This window comes from Onthophagus taurus, chromosome 3, assembly GCF_036711975.1.
Source record: "Onthophagus taurus isolate NC chromosome 3, IU_Otau_3.0, whole genome shotgun sequence".
NCBI classification, from domain to species: domain Eukaryota; kingdom Metazoa; phylum Arthropoda; class Insecta; order Coleoptera; family Scarabaeidae; genus Onthophagus; species Onthophagus taurus.
Window position 1 is genome coordinate 22,191,280 of NC_091968.1, and position 17,336 is coordinate 22,208,615.

A 17,336-nucleotide genomic window follows, 5' to 3' on the forward strand; every position below is an offset into this window, starting at 1 on the left:
GAATTTTGAAAGTTATCGATGAAAATTGCAACGTCGAAAATTTTATCAAAACTTCAAACATTGTTTTCTCAAAAACTAAAAGTTATTTTTCAAAACGGGTTGATTCATTGGAAAGAGGACACTTTTATTAACACTTTGGGAAATTTTTATACTCATATTCCAAGAAATGAATTTTATACGAATTTTTAAAACTTAATCGGCGAAAATTGCAAAATTCGAAAGGAATGGCGATTATTTCAAAAATTTAGTTCTCAAGAACTAAAAGTGATTTTTCAAAACGGCTTTTTGCATTAAAAAGAGGATGCTTTAATTAATAATTGGTGATATTTCCAGAAGGATCCTTCAAGGAATTAATTTTATAATCAATTTTGAAAATTATCGATGAAAATTGAACATTGAAAATTTTATCAAAACTTCAAATATTGTTTTCTCAAAAACTAAAAGTTATTTTTCAAAACGTGTTGGTTCATTGGAAAGAGGACACTTTTATAAACACTTTGGGAAATTTTCATAATCATATTCCAAGAAATCGATTTGATACGAATTTTTAAAACTTAATCGGCGAAAATTGGAAAATTCGAAAAAATTGTCGATTATTTCAAAAATGTATTTCTCAAGAACTAAAAGCGATTTTTCAAAACGGCTTTTTGCATTAAAAAGAGGATACTTTAATTAATAATTGGTGATATTTCCACAAGGATCCATCAAGAAATTAATTTTACAGCGAATTTGAAAATTATTATTAATATATATGATCACATAATTGATACCTATCTATCAAAAATCAATTCTCCTAAAAACGGGATCGCCAAGAGCTCATAAATTCCCTCAAATATAAATTCATAAAACATCATCAAGTAGACACGATTGTCTCATTCTCTGGAAACTATATGTATATCATCATGATTGAACTTGAAGGCACTTCTAAGCCTTCCCCAATCAAACCAGTCCATGGTACCCAATCCTCGATTTTACAAGACTAACAATCTCTAGCATAAAATTATTATATGCAAGCATCAATAGCTATCATCCGAAATCACAACTAATTTTAAACTACATAATTTCAAATCACATATATTGTTCAATGTTCGTGGAAACAAAATCAAAATCTAATATTAACTTTAAAGATTGGCCGACAATTCAAAAACGAGCAGCGGTTATGTTCCATCCCATTCTACAATTAGAAAAGTCAAATCCTCTAAGTATCAATTCGCCATTGAATAATGCTCTCCACTTCACCGTTATGCTTGGCGCGAGCAGACTACACATATTCCTGATTTACATCCATCCATTCAGCCAAATTGAAGACACCTTCCACATACGTTATGGAGAACAATCCGAACTCTACTCCAGAACATCAAAGTTATCTAAATCTGCTCCAACTATAACTAAAAATTACAAACTTTGCAACATGGAGAGAGTCAACTTAGCAATGAAAGACTTCATAAGACCAGATCCTGTAATTACACCGAAGGTGATATCAAAGTTTAACGAAAAACTTAAGAAATCGGTAGACGAAGCGAGCCCATCTAGAATTTGTAAATATTACACCTTTCCGTTACCACCATTCATCATCCGCTTAGTCAAAGATAAAAAACGGCTGTACCGAGACTTTAGAGAAAAACATACAAAAATTAGTACAACAATATAGAACGGAGAAATATATGGAAGCGTGCGACAAAATTCATGTAAGGGGAAAAATTATTGGCAGGAAGTTGGTAAACTATCTAGATACCAAAAGTTTTCTGAAACAAAAGAGCTCACTGATCGCACTGATGGGACTGCGCATTCGAACCCTGAAAAGATTGTTAACATCCATGCTGACTACCTGGAAGGAATATTTTCGTTTGCTCATTATGCCTCATTTTGTTCCCAGAACAAAAGCACAATAGACAACTGGTATAAACTTGCTTTTATAAATCCCTCTGAAACACCTGAGAGTGCTATTATGCTGGAGGACGAGTATTTCACTCTTCTAGGCCAAGTAAAGAACACGCCTCCTCGTCATGATAACATCTCGAGGAAGGTGCTGAGAAGCTTGGACTTTGACATTCTATCCTACATCAGGGAAATAATTAACGTCTGCCTCATGATTCAACATTTTCTACGGGACTGGAGAACCTCTATTATAATCTGCGTCCTCAAGAAGGAAATTTGAAAAAATTGTCGATTATTTCAAAAATTTATTTCTCAAAAACTAAAAGTTATTTTTCAAAATCGGTTATTTCATTGGAAAGAGGACACTCTTATTAACACTTTGGGAAATTTTCAAACTCATATTCCAAGAACTGGATTTTATACAAATTTTTAAAACTTAATCGGCGGAAATTGCAAAATTTGAAGGAATTGTCGATTATTTCAAAAATTTATTTCTCAAGAACTAAAAGTGATTATGTAAAACCCCTTTTTGCATTAAAAAGAGGATACTTTAATTAATAATTGGTGATATTTCCACAAGGATCCTTCAAGAAATTAATTTTATAGCGAATTTTGAAAGTTATAGATGAAAATTACAACATCGAAAATTTTATCAAAACTTCAAATATTGTTTTCTCAAAAACTAAAAGTTATTTTTCAAAACGGGTTGGTTCATTGGAAAGAGGACACTTTTATTTACACTTTGGGAAATTTTTATACTCATATTCCAAGAACTTGATTTTATACGAATTTTTAAAACTTAATCGGCGAATATTGCAAAATTTGAAGAAATTGTCGATTATTTCAAAAATTTATTTCTCAAGAACTAAAAGTGATTATGTAAAACGGCTTGTTGCATTAAAAAGAGGATACTTTAATTAATAATTGGTGATATTTCCACAAGGATCCTTCAAGAAATTAATTTTATAGCGAATTTTGAAAATTATCGATGAAAATTGCAACATCGAAAATGTTATCAAAACTTCAAATACTGTTTTCTCAAAAACTAAAAGTTATTTTTCAAAACGGGTTGATTCATTGGAAAGAGGACACATTTATTAACATTTTGGGAAATTTTCATACTCATATTCCAAGAAATGGATTTTTTACGAATTTTTAAAACTTAATCGACGAAAATGGCAAAATTCGAAAAAATCGTCGGTTATTTCAAAAATTTATTTCTCAACAACTAAAAGTGATTTTTCAAAATGGCTTGTTGCTTTAAAAACAGGATACTTTAATTAATAATTGGTGATATTTCCACAAGGATCCTTCAAGAAACTAATTTTATAGCGAATTTTGAAAGTTATCGATGAAAATTGTATCATCGAAAGTTTTATAAAAAATTCAAATGATGTTTTCTCAAAAACTAAAAGTTATTTTCCAAAACGGGTTGATTCATTGGAAAGAGGACACTTTTATTAACACTTTGGGAAATTTTTATACTCATATTCCAAGAAATGGATTTTATACGAATTTTTAAAACTTAATCGGCGAAAATTGTAAAATTCGAAAAAATTGTCGATTATTTCAAAAATTTATTTTTCAAGAACTAAAAGTGATTATGTAAAACGGCTTGTTGCATTAAAAAGAGGATACTTTAATTAATAATTGGTGATATTTCCACAAGGATCGTTCAAGAAATGAATTTTATACCGAATTTTGAAAGTTATCGATGAAAATTGCAACATCGAAAATTTTATCAAAACTTCATATATTGTTTTCTCAAAAACTAAAAGTTATTTTTCAAAACGGGTTGATTCATTGGAAAGAGGACACTTTTATTAACACTTTGGGAAATTTTCATACTCCTATTCCAAGAACTGGATTTTTTACGAATTTATAAAACTTAATTGGCGAAAATTGCAAAAGTCGAAAAAATTGTCGATTATTTCAAAAATTTATTTCTCAAGAACTAAAAGTGATTTCTCAAAACGGCTTGTTGCATTAAAAAGAGGATATTTTAATTAATAATCGGTGATATTTCCACAAGGATCCTTCAAGAGATTAATTTTTTAGCGAATTTTGAAAACTATCAATGAAAATTGCAACGTCGAAAATTTTATCAAAACTTCAAACATTGTTTTCTCAAAAACTAAAAGTTATTTTTCAAAACGGGTTGGTTTATTGGAAAGAGAACACTTTTATTAACACTTTGAATTTTTAAAACTCAAAAATTTAGTAGTAGGATTGTTACAATGAGGTTGCTAATGATAAAGTTGAAGTCCTATTGGGGTTGAACTTGATTTTATCTGCAGTGTCCAACACCTAAGCTCGATTTAGCTTTATATAGTACCTTCCTTAGTTTTGTCACCTTCTGGTATTTTGATTTAAACTTCAGACGTAAGTTCTCCATTCAGGAAAGCTGATGGTACATCCAACTGTTGCAACTTCCAATTCTTTTGTACTGCATGTATAATTAATGTTTTTATTGTTGCCATTCTTGCTACAGGAGTATATTGTATTGTTCTTTTACTTGGAAACCTTTTGCTACAAGTCTCTTTCTTTATTGTTTCTTGTCATTCCTTTACTTTTACTGCCTCACTGAAAAGAGATACTAATTCCTGTGAATGGTGGAGTACTAAGTAATAGATTTTTAATATCCGGTCAAAGCTAATGAGAGATAACACGAGATCGAATAATGTGGATTGTTGTATATTGGGTTGCATATCTTACACTAAAAAATTTTGTTGGATTTTACATAATTTTTATTAACAAATTTAATTTATAATAATACAATTTTATTATTCACGTTATAGGTTCAATCATGGGACGTAATTTAGATGCTGCCGGTAATAAAAATGTTACAATAATTAAAACTGAAAAGAAAAAAAAGAAATTAATTAATTAACAATTAAAAATAGATTTAATTTTACCGATATGATCAGCTGCAAAAACATAAAACGTATATTCGCAAACTTTATAAACTAATTGTCCGGTTACATTTGACCCAGCAACAGCCCCAAATCTTCCTGCCATTAAAGAAATGGCCAAAGCCATGCCTCGTAATTGCGTTGGATATAATTCAACGGTTATCGTGTTAATAATTCCAACACCTGCGCTGCTTAAAAGAAAGATTCCCATTAAAATTTTCGACCAGGAGTCAATTTTGATGTATTGAGAAGCGATGCCGCATCCTGCGGAGACTCCCAAGATGATGATCAACAAATTTTTAGCCCCTAATCGATTAATAATCGTCCCGGAGATTATGTAAAGTACTGCCAACGCTCCCCCTATTATAATCGATGGGATATAAACCGATTCGTTCATTGAATCAAAACAAATCGAATCATCCTAAAAAGAAGAATAATTAATGAAAAAGAAAATTTATTAGTTAATTGAGTTACTTCTTCGATGTTTCCATAAGAAAGTGCTGTACAAGTGATATCTTGAAATGGGTATTGTTCAATTCGGTTTAAAATTTCTGGGTACCACATAAATAAGCCGGAAGAACTAGCGAATGTTCCAAATTGTAAGAAACACACCATGAGGGTTTTGGTTAAATAAGGTTTTTTAAATAACGGGGCAGTTTGGGACCAAATCGTTTTAAATATTCCATTTTTTTTATCTTTCTCCATCGGGATTTCGTCTAAAATTAGATCAGAAACGGGGAAATTTTCCTTGCTTTTTCCCGTATTAACAGAATAAATTGTTTTAATCGCTTCGAAAGCTTCGTCGCTATTTCCTTGCGCCATCAAGTACTTCGGACTTTCCGGGAAACAATAAAGCCCAATCGCCCAAATTAAACTCGGAGCCCCAAAAGAAGCCACCAATAACCTCCAAGGCTTCACTTCTACCCCAAGAAATTTTAAATCTAAATCTAAAGGGATTATTAACCACGATAGAAATGGCAAAACGATATTTCCTAAAGCTACGAAAGTTGCGATCCATGCTACAACTTTTGGGCGAAATCTTTGGTTGTGAAATTCACCTATGTAAGCATAAATTACAGCGGAAGCTCCACCAATACTACAAAAAAATGATTAATTAAAAGAAATTGATTAATAAATTAACCCTTTGTGTCCTGGAAGCCGTATTTATTGAAATTAAGGAATGAGACTTATTCTAAATTAAAGCTCGAAGCTTTCTCTTTACAATGATGTATAATAATTGATGGGTTGGATTGGAAAAATATTGAGGAAAAAAATGATGAAACAAAACTTACATTTTCGTATAACTTAAAAATGTCAAAAAAGATGCTAATTTAAAAATTCCTGGAAGCCGTATTTATTGAAATTAAGGAATGAGACTTATTCTAAATTAAAGCTCAAAGCTTTCTCTTTACAATGATGTATAATAATTGTAGGGTTGGATTGGAATAATATTGAGAAAAAAAACGTTGAAACAAAACTTACATTTTCATATAACCTAAAAGTGTCAAAAAAGATGCTAATTTAAAAATTCCTGGAAGCCGTATTACTTGAAATTAAGGAATGAGACTTATTCTAAATTAAAGCTCAAAGCTTTCTCTTTACAATGATGTATAATAATTGTTGGGTTGGATTGGAAAAATAATGAGAAAAAAAATGTTGAAACAAAACTTACATTTTCGTATAACCTAAAAGTATCAAAAAAGATGCTAATTTAAAAATTCGTGGAAGCCGCATTTATTGAAATTAAGGAATGAGACTTATTCTAAATTAAAGCTCAAAGCTTTCTCTTTACAATGATGTATAATAATTGTTGGGTTGGATTGGAAAAATATTGAGAAAAAAAATGTTGAAATAAAACTTACATTTTCATATAACCTAAAAGTGTCAAATAAGATGCTAATTTAAAAATTCCTGGAAGCCGTATTTATTGAAATTAAGGAATGAGACTTATTCTAAATTAAAGCTAAAAGCTTTCTCTTTACAATGATGTATAATAGTTGTTGGGTTGGATTGGAAAAATATTGAGAAAAAAAATGTTGAAACAAACCTTATACATTTTCGTATAACCTAAAAGTGTCAAAAAAGATGCTAATTTAAAAATTCCTGGAAGCCGTATTTATTGAAATTAAGGAATGAGACTTATTCTAAATTAAAGCTCGAAGCTTTCTCTTTACAATGATGTATAATAATTGATGGGTTGGATTGGAAAAATATTGAGGAAAAAAATGATGAAACAAAACTTACATTTTCGTATAACTTAAAAATGTCAAAAAAGATGCTAATTTAAAAATTCCTGGAAGCCGTATTTATTGAAATTAAGGAATGAGACTTATTCTAAATTAAAGCTCAAAGCTTTCTCTTTACAATGATGTATAATAATTGTAGGGTTGGATTGGAATAATATTGAGAAAAAAAACGTTGAAACAAAACTTACATTTTCATATAACCTAAAAGTGTCAAAAAAGATGCTAATTTAAAAATTCCTGGAAGCCGTATTACTTGAAATTAAGGAATGAGACTTATTCTAAATTAAAGCTCAAAGCTTTCTCTTTACAATGATGTATAATAATTGTTGGGTTGGATTGGAAAAATAATGAGAAAAAAAATGTTGAAACAAAACTTACATTTTCGTATAACCTAAAAGTGTCAAAAAAGGTGCTAATTTAAAAATTCCTGGAAGCCGTATTTATTGAAATTAGGGAATGAGATTTATTTTAAATTAAAGCTCAAAGCTTTCTCTTTACAATGATGTATAATAATTGTTGGGTTGGATTGGAAAAATATTGAGAAAAAAAATGTTGAAACAAAACTTACATTTTCGTATAACCTAAAAGTATCAAAAAAGATGCTAATTTAAAAGTTTGTGAAAACCGTATTTATTGAAATTAAGGAATGAGACTTTATTCTAAATTAAAGCTCAAAGCTTTCTCTTTATAATGATGTATAATAATTGTTGGGTTGGATTGGAAAAATATTGAGAAAAAAATGTTGAAACAAAACTTACATTTTCGTATAACCTAAAAGTGTCAAAAAAGATGCTAATTTAAAAATTCGTGGAAGCAGTATTTCTTGAAATTAAGGAATGAGACTTATTCTAAATTAAAGCTCAAAGCTTTCTCTTTACAATGATGTATAATAATTGTTGGATTGGATTGGTAAAATATTGAGAAAAAAAATGTTGAAACAAAACTAACATTTTCGTATAACCTAAAAGTGTCAAAAAAGATGCTAATTTAAAAATTCCTGGAAGCCGTATTTATTGAAATTAAGGAATGAGACTTATTCTAAATTAAAGCTCAAAGCATTCTCTTTACAATGATGTATAATAATTGTTGGGTTGGATTGGAAAAATATTGAGAAAAAAAAATGTTGAAACAAAACTTACATTTTCGTATAACCTAGAAGTGTCAAAAAAGATGCTAATTTAAAAATTTCTGGAAGCCGTATTTATTAAAATTAAGAAATGAGACTTATTCCAAATTAAAGCTCAAAGCTTTCTCTTTACAATGATGTATAATAATTGTTGGATTGGATTGGAAAAATATTGAGAAAAAAAATGTTGAAATAAAACTTACATTTTCGCACAACCTAAAAGTGTCAAAAAAAATACTAATTTAAAAATTCGTGGAAGCCGTATTTCTTGAAATTAAGGAATGAGACTTATTCTAAATTAAAGCTCAAAGCTTTCTCTTTACAACGATGTATAATAATTGTTGGGTTGAATTGGAAAAATATTGAGAAAAAAAATGTTGAAACAAAACTTACATTTTCGTATAACCTAAAAGTGTCAAAAAAGATGCTAATTTAAAAATTCCTGGAAGCCGTATTTATTGAAATTAAGGAATGAGACTTATTCCAAATTAAAGCTCAAAGCTTTCTCTTTACAACGATGTATAATAATTGTTGGGTTGAATTGGAAAAATATTGAGAAAAAAAATGTTGAAACAAAACTTACAGTTTCGTATAACCTAAAAGTGTCAAAAAAGATGCTAATTTAAAAATTCGTGGAAGCCGTATTTATTGAAATTAAGGAATGAGACTTATTCTAAATTAAAGCTCAAAGCTTTCTCTTTACAATGATGTATAATAATTGTTGGGTTGGATTAGAAAAATATTGAGAAAAAAATGTTGAAACAAAACTTACGTTTTCGAATAACCTAAAAGTGTCAAAAAAGATGAAAATTTAAAAATTCCTGGAAGCCGTATTTATTGAAATTAAGGAATGAGACTTATTCCAAATTAAAGCTCAAAACTTTCTCTTTACAACGATGTATAATAATTGTTGGGTTGGATTGGAAAAATATTGAGAAAAAAAATGTTGAAACAAAACTTACATTTTAGTATAACCTAAAAGAGTCAAAAAAGATGCTAATTTAAAAATTCCTGGAAGCCGTATTTATTGAAATTAAAGAATGAGACTTATTCTAAATTAAAGCTCAAAGCTTTCTCTTTACAATGATGTATAATAATTGTTGGGTTGAATTGGAAAAATATTGAGAAAAAAAATGTTGAAACAAAACTTACATTTTCGTATAACCTAAAAGTGTCAAAAAAGATGCTAATTTAAAAATTCCTGGAAGCCGTATTTATTGAAATTAAGGAATGAGACTTATTCCAAATTAAAGCTCAAAGCTTTCTCTTTGCAACGATGTATAATAATTGTTGGGTTGAATTGGAAAAATATTGAGAAAAAAAATGTTGAAACAAAACTTACAGTTTCGTATAACCTAAAAGTGTCAAAAAAGATGCTAATTTAAAAATTCGTGGAAGCCGTATTTATTGAAATTAAGGAATGAGACTTATTCTAAATTAAAGCTCAAAGCTTTCTCTTTACAATGATGTATAATAATTGTTGGGTTGGATTGGAAAAATATGGAGAAAAAAAATTTTGAAACAAAACTTACATTTTCGTATAACCTAAAAGAGTCAAAAAGGATGCTAATTTAAAAATTCCTGGAAGCCGTATTTATTGAAATTAAGGAATGAGACTTATTCCAAATTAAAGCTCAAAGCTTTCTCTTTACAACGATGTATAATAATTGTTGGGTTGAATTGGAAAAATATTGAGAAAAAAAATGTTGAAACAAAACTTACATTTTCGTATAACCTAAAAGTGTCAAAAAAGATGCTAATTTAAAAATTCCTGGAAGCCGTATTTATTGAAATTAAGGAATGAGACTTATTCCAAATTAAAGCTCAAAGCTTTCTCTTTACAACGATGTATAATAATTGTTGGGTTGAATTGGAAAAATATTGAGAAAAAAAATGTTGAAACAAAACTTACATTTTCGTATAACCTAAAAGTGTCAAAAAAGATGCTAATTTAAAAATTCCTGGAAGCCGTATTTATTGAAATTAAGGAATGAGACTTATTCCAAATTAAAGCTCAAAGCTTTCTCTTTATAACGATGTATAATAATTGTTGGGTTGAATTGGAAAAATATTGAGAAAAAAAATGTTGAAACAAAACTTACAGTTTCGTATAACCTAAAAGTGTCAAAAAAGATGCTAATTTAAAAATTCGTGGAAGCCGTATTTATTGAAATTAAGGAATGAGACTTATTCTAAATTAAAGCTCAAAGCTTTCTCTTTACAATGATGTATAATAATTGTTGGGTTGGATTAGAAAAATATTGAGAAAAAAATGTTGAAACAAAACTTACGTTTTCGAATAACCTAAAAGTGTCAAAAAAGATGAAAATTTAAAAATTCCTGGAAGCCGTATTTATTGAAATTAAGGAATGAGACTTATTCCAAATTAAAGCTCAAAACTTTCTCTTTACAACGATGTATAATAATTGTTGGGTTGGATTGGAAAAATATTGAGAAAAAAAATGTTGAAACAAAACTTACATTTTAGTATAACCTAAAAGAGTCAAAAAAGATGCTAATTTAAAAATTCCTGGAAGCCGTATTTATTGAAATTAAAGAATGAGACTTATTCTAAATTAAAGCTCAAAGCTTTCTCTTTACAATAATGTATAATAATTGTAGGGTTGGATTGGTAAAATATTAAGAAAAAAATGTTGAAACAAAACTAACATTTTCGTATAACCTAAAAGTGTCAAAAAAGATGCTAATTTAAAAATTCCTGGAAGCCGTATTTATTGAAATTAAGGAATGAGACTTATTCTAAATTAAAGCTCAAAGCTTTCTCTTTACAATGATGTATAATAATTGTTGGGTTGAATTGGAAAACGATTGAGAAAAAAAATGTTGAAACAAAACTTACATTTTCGTATAACCTAAAAGTGTCAAAAAAGATGCTAATTTAAAAATTCCTGGAAGCCGTATTTATTGAAATTAAGGAATGAGACTTATTCCAAATTAAAGCTCAAAGCTTTCTCTTTACAACGATGTATAATAATTGTTGGGTTGAATTGGAAAAATATTGAGAAAAAAAATGTTGAAACAAAACTTACATTTTCGTATAACCTAAAAGTGTCAAAAAAGGTGCTAATTTAAAAATTCCTGGAAGCCGTATTTATTGAAATTAGGGAATGAGACTAATTCTAAATTAAAGCTCAAAGCTTTCTCTTTACAATGATGTATAATAATTGTTGGGTTGGATTGGAAAAATATTGAGAAAAAAAATGTTGAAACAAAACTTACATTTTCGTATAACCTAAAAGTGTCAAAAAAGATGCTAATTCAAAAATTCCTGGAAGCCGTATTTATTGAAATTAAGGAATGAGACTTATTTTAAATTAAAGCTCAATGCTTTCTTTTTAAAATGATCTGTAATAATCACACCTAATAACCATTTATCAAAGAGATACCTTTTTGAACAACAAAATTCAACAAGACCACTTTTCACTAAACTTCTAACCTCACATCTGGACGAATAAGTTTAATTGTACATAAAAACCCTACAGTGCGGATTGTGTCATTTTTTATACAGTGTCTTTCTTGTATAGTAGAAAGTATCGACTGCTCTAAATGCGCCGAATAGATGACTACACTTTAAAATGAGTGGTCGGGACACAAAGGGTTAAAAAATTACTTACAAAAATCCATTAATAAATCGAAGAATAATAAATAATTCGGCATTTGGGGCAATACTCGAAGCTAAACTCGATAAAAATCCAACTATCATACTTAATAATAACACTTTTCTTCTTCCTTTAGTGTCGGCGAGAAATCCCCATAAATGGGAGCTTAAAACAACCCCCAAAAAACTAATCGAAGCTAAAACACTTTTTAGAAAAAGATCTAATTGGAGATCGCATTCCGCTGATGGAATCACAAACATCATCCCCATCGTCTCCATAATTACAGTCATTAAACATCCCCCACAAATTAATAAGAGATAAATATTAAATTTCCCATATCCAGCTTTTGAAATGGCACTTTCAAAATTTTCTGGTTTCTTTTCGAAAGACTTAATCATTTGTACCATTTTAAAATTACTTAATCGAGATGTTTTAATATGAACGATCTTTACTTTACTAATAGGTAGGGTCTATTGTGCGTGATTAAATATTTAATCTTCTCAACAGTTTTGAGGTGTTTAGGTTGTAATTTACTTTTTTTTTGTCTTTTGTGGGTTGGAGTTTCATTTACAACCTATTCATAATGGAAAGTAACTAATGTGATTAGATAATATTAGATTTTTATTTCGGTATCTAAATTGATTCATTAACTAAAAAAAATCATTTAAATTTATTGGGTTAGAAACAAACAATTAATCGTCGCGTCGTCGGTGGTAAAATAAAAACGAACCACGTAAAATGTTTAGTTTTGAGATTAATTTATTACTTGTTTATTCGTTTATTACATTAATCAAGTTTTGATAAACTAATTTTGTTTTATTCTAGGATTACTTTTTGTGAATTTGCTTAAATAAACTCAACATCCACATCGACATCATATGATTAATTTAGTGAATCTATTACAATACATGAAAGAGCGTCTGAAAGAGTATTTAAGTCACCTTTTATATCATATATATCAGAAGTACATTCTACAATATAATTTATGTTACGAGTTTGACGTGGAGATTATTTTGATTTTGAAAAAATTGAGCTAATTAATGGTTTATGGTCTGTAAACACTTGAAATTGGTTAATATGTAAAATTTGTTGGCAGAATAAATTGGCAGAAGCTCCCTATCAAAAGTTGAATACTTCGTTTGGATTTTTATTAATTTTTTTGAAAAAAAATGCTAAAAGGCTAGTTACATTGTTGTTAGACTGATTGTGAGATAAGACAGCACCTATTGAAGTATCTGAGGTATATATAGAGAGTGAAAGTAAGCCTGTTGGTGAAGAATGAGTTAAAATGTTGCATATGAGTTTTCGGAATGTTTGTTGGAAATTAACGTTCGGGGAAGAACTAATCGATTACCAAACTCTATCGACTATTGTCATAAAGAATATTCTTAAGGAATCAAGTAATCCATTATTATTTAATATTTATCTATAACCAGTTTCTAATGATATAGAATAAATTACAAAATGGGAAAAATTGAACGATATTTCTTTATAAAATCAACAATAACGTAAGTACTAAAACTGATGGACAAAGACGTTATGAATAAAAAATACTCCCAATGCATCAAGAAATCATAATCCATAATTAATTCGTTCTTTTCTATTGCCAATTTCTAGTGATGTAGCATAAATCACAAAATGTCAAAATTGGACGATTTTCCTAAATAAAATCAACTATAACTTAAGTTCTAAAACTGATGGAGAGAGACGTTATGAATAAAAAATACTCCTAATGCATCAAGAAATCATAATCCATAATTATTTCATATTTATCTATCACCACTTTCTAGTGATATAGCATAAATCCCCAAAATGTCAAAATTAGACGATTCTTCTTAATAAAATCAACTATAACCTAAGTACTAAAACTGATGGAGAGAGACGTTATGAATAAAAAATACTTGCAATACATCAAGAAATCATAATTCATAATTATTTCATTCTTATCTAGCGCCAATTTCTAGTGATATAACATAAATGACAAAATGTCAAAATTGAACGATTTGTCTTAATAAAACCAACTATAACGTAAGTACTAAAACTGATGGAGAGACACGTTATGAATAAAAAGTACTCCCAATGCATCAAGAAATCATAATCCATAATTATTTTATTCTTATCTAGCACCAATTTCTAGTGATATAGCATAAATCCCCAAAATGTCAAAATTGGACGATTCTTCTTAATAAAATCAACTATAACCTAAGTACTAAAACTGATGGAGAAAAACGTTATGAATAAAAAATACTCCCAATACATCAAGAAATCATAATCCATAATTATTTCATATTTATCTATCACCACTTTCTAGTGATATAGCATAAATCCCCAAAATGTCAAAATTGGACGATTCTTCTTAATAAAATCAACTATAACCTAAGTACTAAAACTGATGGAGAAAAACGTTATGAATAAAAAATACTCCCAATACATCAAGAAATCATAATCCATAATTATTTCATATTTATCTATCACTAATTTCTAGTGATATAGCATAAATACCCAAAATGTCAAAATTGGACGATTCTTCTTAATAAAATCAACTATAACCTAAGTACTAAAACTGATGGAGAAAAACGTTATGAATAAAAAATACTCCCCATACATCAAGAAATCATAATCCATAATTATTTCATATTTATCTATCACCACTTTCTAGTGATATAGCATAAATCCCCAAAATGTCAAAATTGGACGATTCTTTTAATAAAATCAACTATAACCTAAGTACTAAAACTGATGAAGAAAAACGTTATGAATAACAAATACTCCCAATGCATCAAGAAATTATAATCCATAATCAATTCATTCTTATCTATCATCAGTTTGTAATGATATAGCAGACATCACAAAACGTCAAAATTGGAGGATTTTTCTTAATAAAATCAACTATAACGTAGGTACTAAAACTGGTGGAGAAAGACGTTATGAATAAAAAATACTCCTAAAGTATCAAGAAATTATAATCCATAATTATTTTATTGTTATCTAGCACCAATTTCTAGTGATATAGCATAAATCCCCAAAATGTCAAAATTGGACGATTCTTCTTAATAAAATCAACTATAACCTAAGTACTAAAACTGATGGAGAAAATCGTTATGAATAAAAAATACTCCCAATACATCAAGAAATCATAATCCATAATTATTTCATATTTATCTATCACCACTTTCTAGTGATATAGCATAAATCCCCAAAATGTCAAAATTGGACGATTCTTTTAATAAAATCAACTATAACCTAAGTACTAAAACTGATGGAGAAAAACGTTATGAATAACAAATACTCCCAATGCATCAAGAAATTATAATCCATAATCAATTCATTCTTATCTATCATCAGTTTGTAATGATATAGCAGACATCACAAAACGTCAAAATTAGACGATTTTTCTTAATAAAATCAACTATAACGTAAGTACTAAAACTGGTGGAGAAAGACGTTATGAATAAAAAATATTCCTAAAGTATCAAGAAATTATAATCCATAATTATTTCATTCTTATCTAACGCCAATTTCTAGTGATATAACATAAATGACAAAATATCAAAATTGAACGATTTTTCTTAATAAAATCAACTATAACGTAAGTACTAAAACTGATGGAAGAAGACGCTATGAATAAAAAATATTTCTAATGCATCAAGAAATCATAATCCATAATTATTTCATTCTTATCTAGCGCCAATTTCTAGTGATATAACATAAATGACAAAATGTCAAAATTGAACGATTTTTCTTAATAAAATCAACTATAACGTAAGTACTAAAACTGATGGAGAGAGACGTTATGAATAAAAAATACTCCTAATGCATCAAGAAATCATAATCCATAATTATTTTATTCTTATCTATCACCAATTTCTAGTGATATAGTATAAATCCCCATATTGTCAAAATTGGACGAATTTTCTTAATAAAATCAGCTGTAACGAAAGTACTAAAACTGATGGAGAAAAACGTTATGAATAAAAAATACTCCCAATGCATCAAGAAATCATAATCCATAATTATATCATTCTTATCTAGCGTCAATTTCTAGTGATATAACATAAATCTCCAAAATGTCAAAATTGGACGATTCTTCTTAATAAAATCAGCTATAACGTAAGTACTAAAACTGATGGAGAGAGACGTTATGAATAAAAAATATTCCCAATACATCAAGAAATCATAATTCATAATTATTTCATATTTATCTATCACCACTTTCTAGTGATATAGCATAAATCCCCAAAATGTCAAAATTGGACGATTCTTCTTAATAAAATCAACTATAACCTAAGTACTAAAACTGATGAAGAAAAACGTTATGAATAACAAATACTCCCAATGCACCAAGAAATTATAATCCATAATCAATTCAGTCTTATCTATTATCAGTTTCTAATGATATAGCATAAATTACAAAATGTCAAAATTGGACGATTTTTCTTAATAAAATCAAGTATAACGTAAGTACTAAAACTGATGGAGAGAGACGTTATGAATAAAAAATACTCCCAATGCATCAAGAAATTATAATCCATAATTATTTTATTGTTATCTAGCACCAATTTCTAGTGATATAGCATAAATCCCCAAATTGTCAAAATTAGACGAATTTTCTTAATAAAATCAACTATAACGTAAATACTAAAACTGATGGAGAGAGATGTTATGAAAAAAAAATACTTCCAATGCATCGAGAAATCATAATTTATAATTATATCATATTTATCTGTCACCACTTCCTAGTGCTATAGCATAAATCCCCAAATTGTCAAAACTGGACGATTCTTCTTAATAAAATCAACTATAACGTAAGTACTAAAACTGAAGGAAAAAGACGTTATAAATATAAAATACTCCTAATGCATCAAGACATCATAATCCATAATTATTTTATTCTTATCTATCACCAATTTCTAGTGATATAGCATAAATCCCCAAAATGTCAAAATTGAACGATTATTCTTAATAAAATCAACTATAACGTAAGTACTAAAACTGATGGAGAGAGACGTTATGAATAAAAAATACTCCCAATGTATCAAGAAATCATAATCCATAATTATTTCATATTTATCTATTACCACTTTCTAGTGATATAGCATAAGTCCCCAAAATGTCAAAATTGAACGATTTTTCTTAATAAAATCAACTATAACGTAAGTACTAAAACTGATGGAGAGAGACGTTATGAATAAAAAATACTCCCAATGCATCAAGAAATCATGATCCATAATTATTTCATATTTATCTATCACCACTTTCTAGTGATATAGCATAAATCCCCAAAATGTCAAAATTGGACGATTCTTCTTAATAAAATCAATTATATCGTGTGTACTAAAACTGATGGAGATACACGCTATGAATAAAAAATATTCCTAATGCATCAAGAAATCATAATTCATAATTATTTCATTCTTATCTAACGCCAATTTCTAGTGATATAACATAAATGACAAAATATCAAAATTGAACGATTTTTCTTAATAAAATCAACTATAACGCAAGTACTAAAACTGATGGAAGAAGACGCTATGAATAAAAAATATTTCTAATG

The 17,336-nt window shown here is 28.3% G+C and overlaps 1 protein-coding gene across 1 annotated transcript; it reads right to left on the reverse strand.

Moving 5' to 3' along the window:
* Positions 1-4,608: 4,608 nt before the first annotated feature.
* Positions 4,609-12,241, reverse strand: LOC111419458 (synaptic vesicle glycoprotein 2B-like). Its single transcript, XM_023052260.2, has 4 exons — positions 11,798-12,241; positions 5,265-5,886; positions 4,794-5,211; positions 4,609-4,736 (listed from the first exon to the last, which is right to left on the reverse strand). Exons 1-4 carry the CDS (start codon positions 12,187-12,189, stop codon positions 4,666-4,668), a joined length of 1,503 nt encoding a protein of 500 aa, XP_022908028.2. The 5' UTR covers positions 12,190-12,241; the 3' UTR covers positions 4,609-4,665.
* Positions 12,242-17,336: the final 5,095 nt, after the last annotated feature.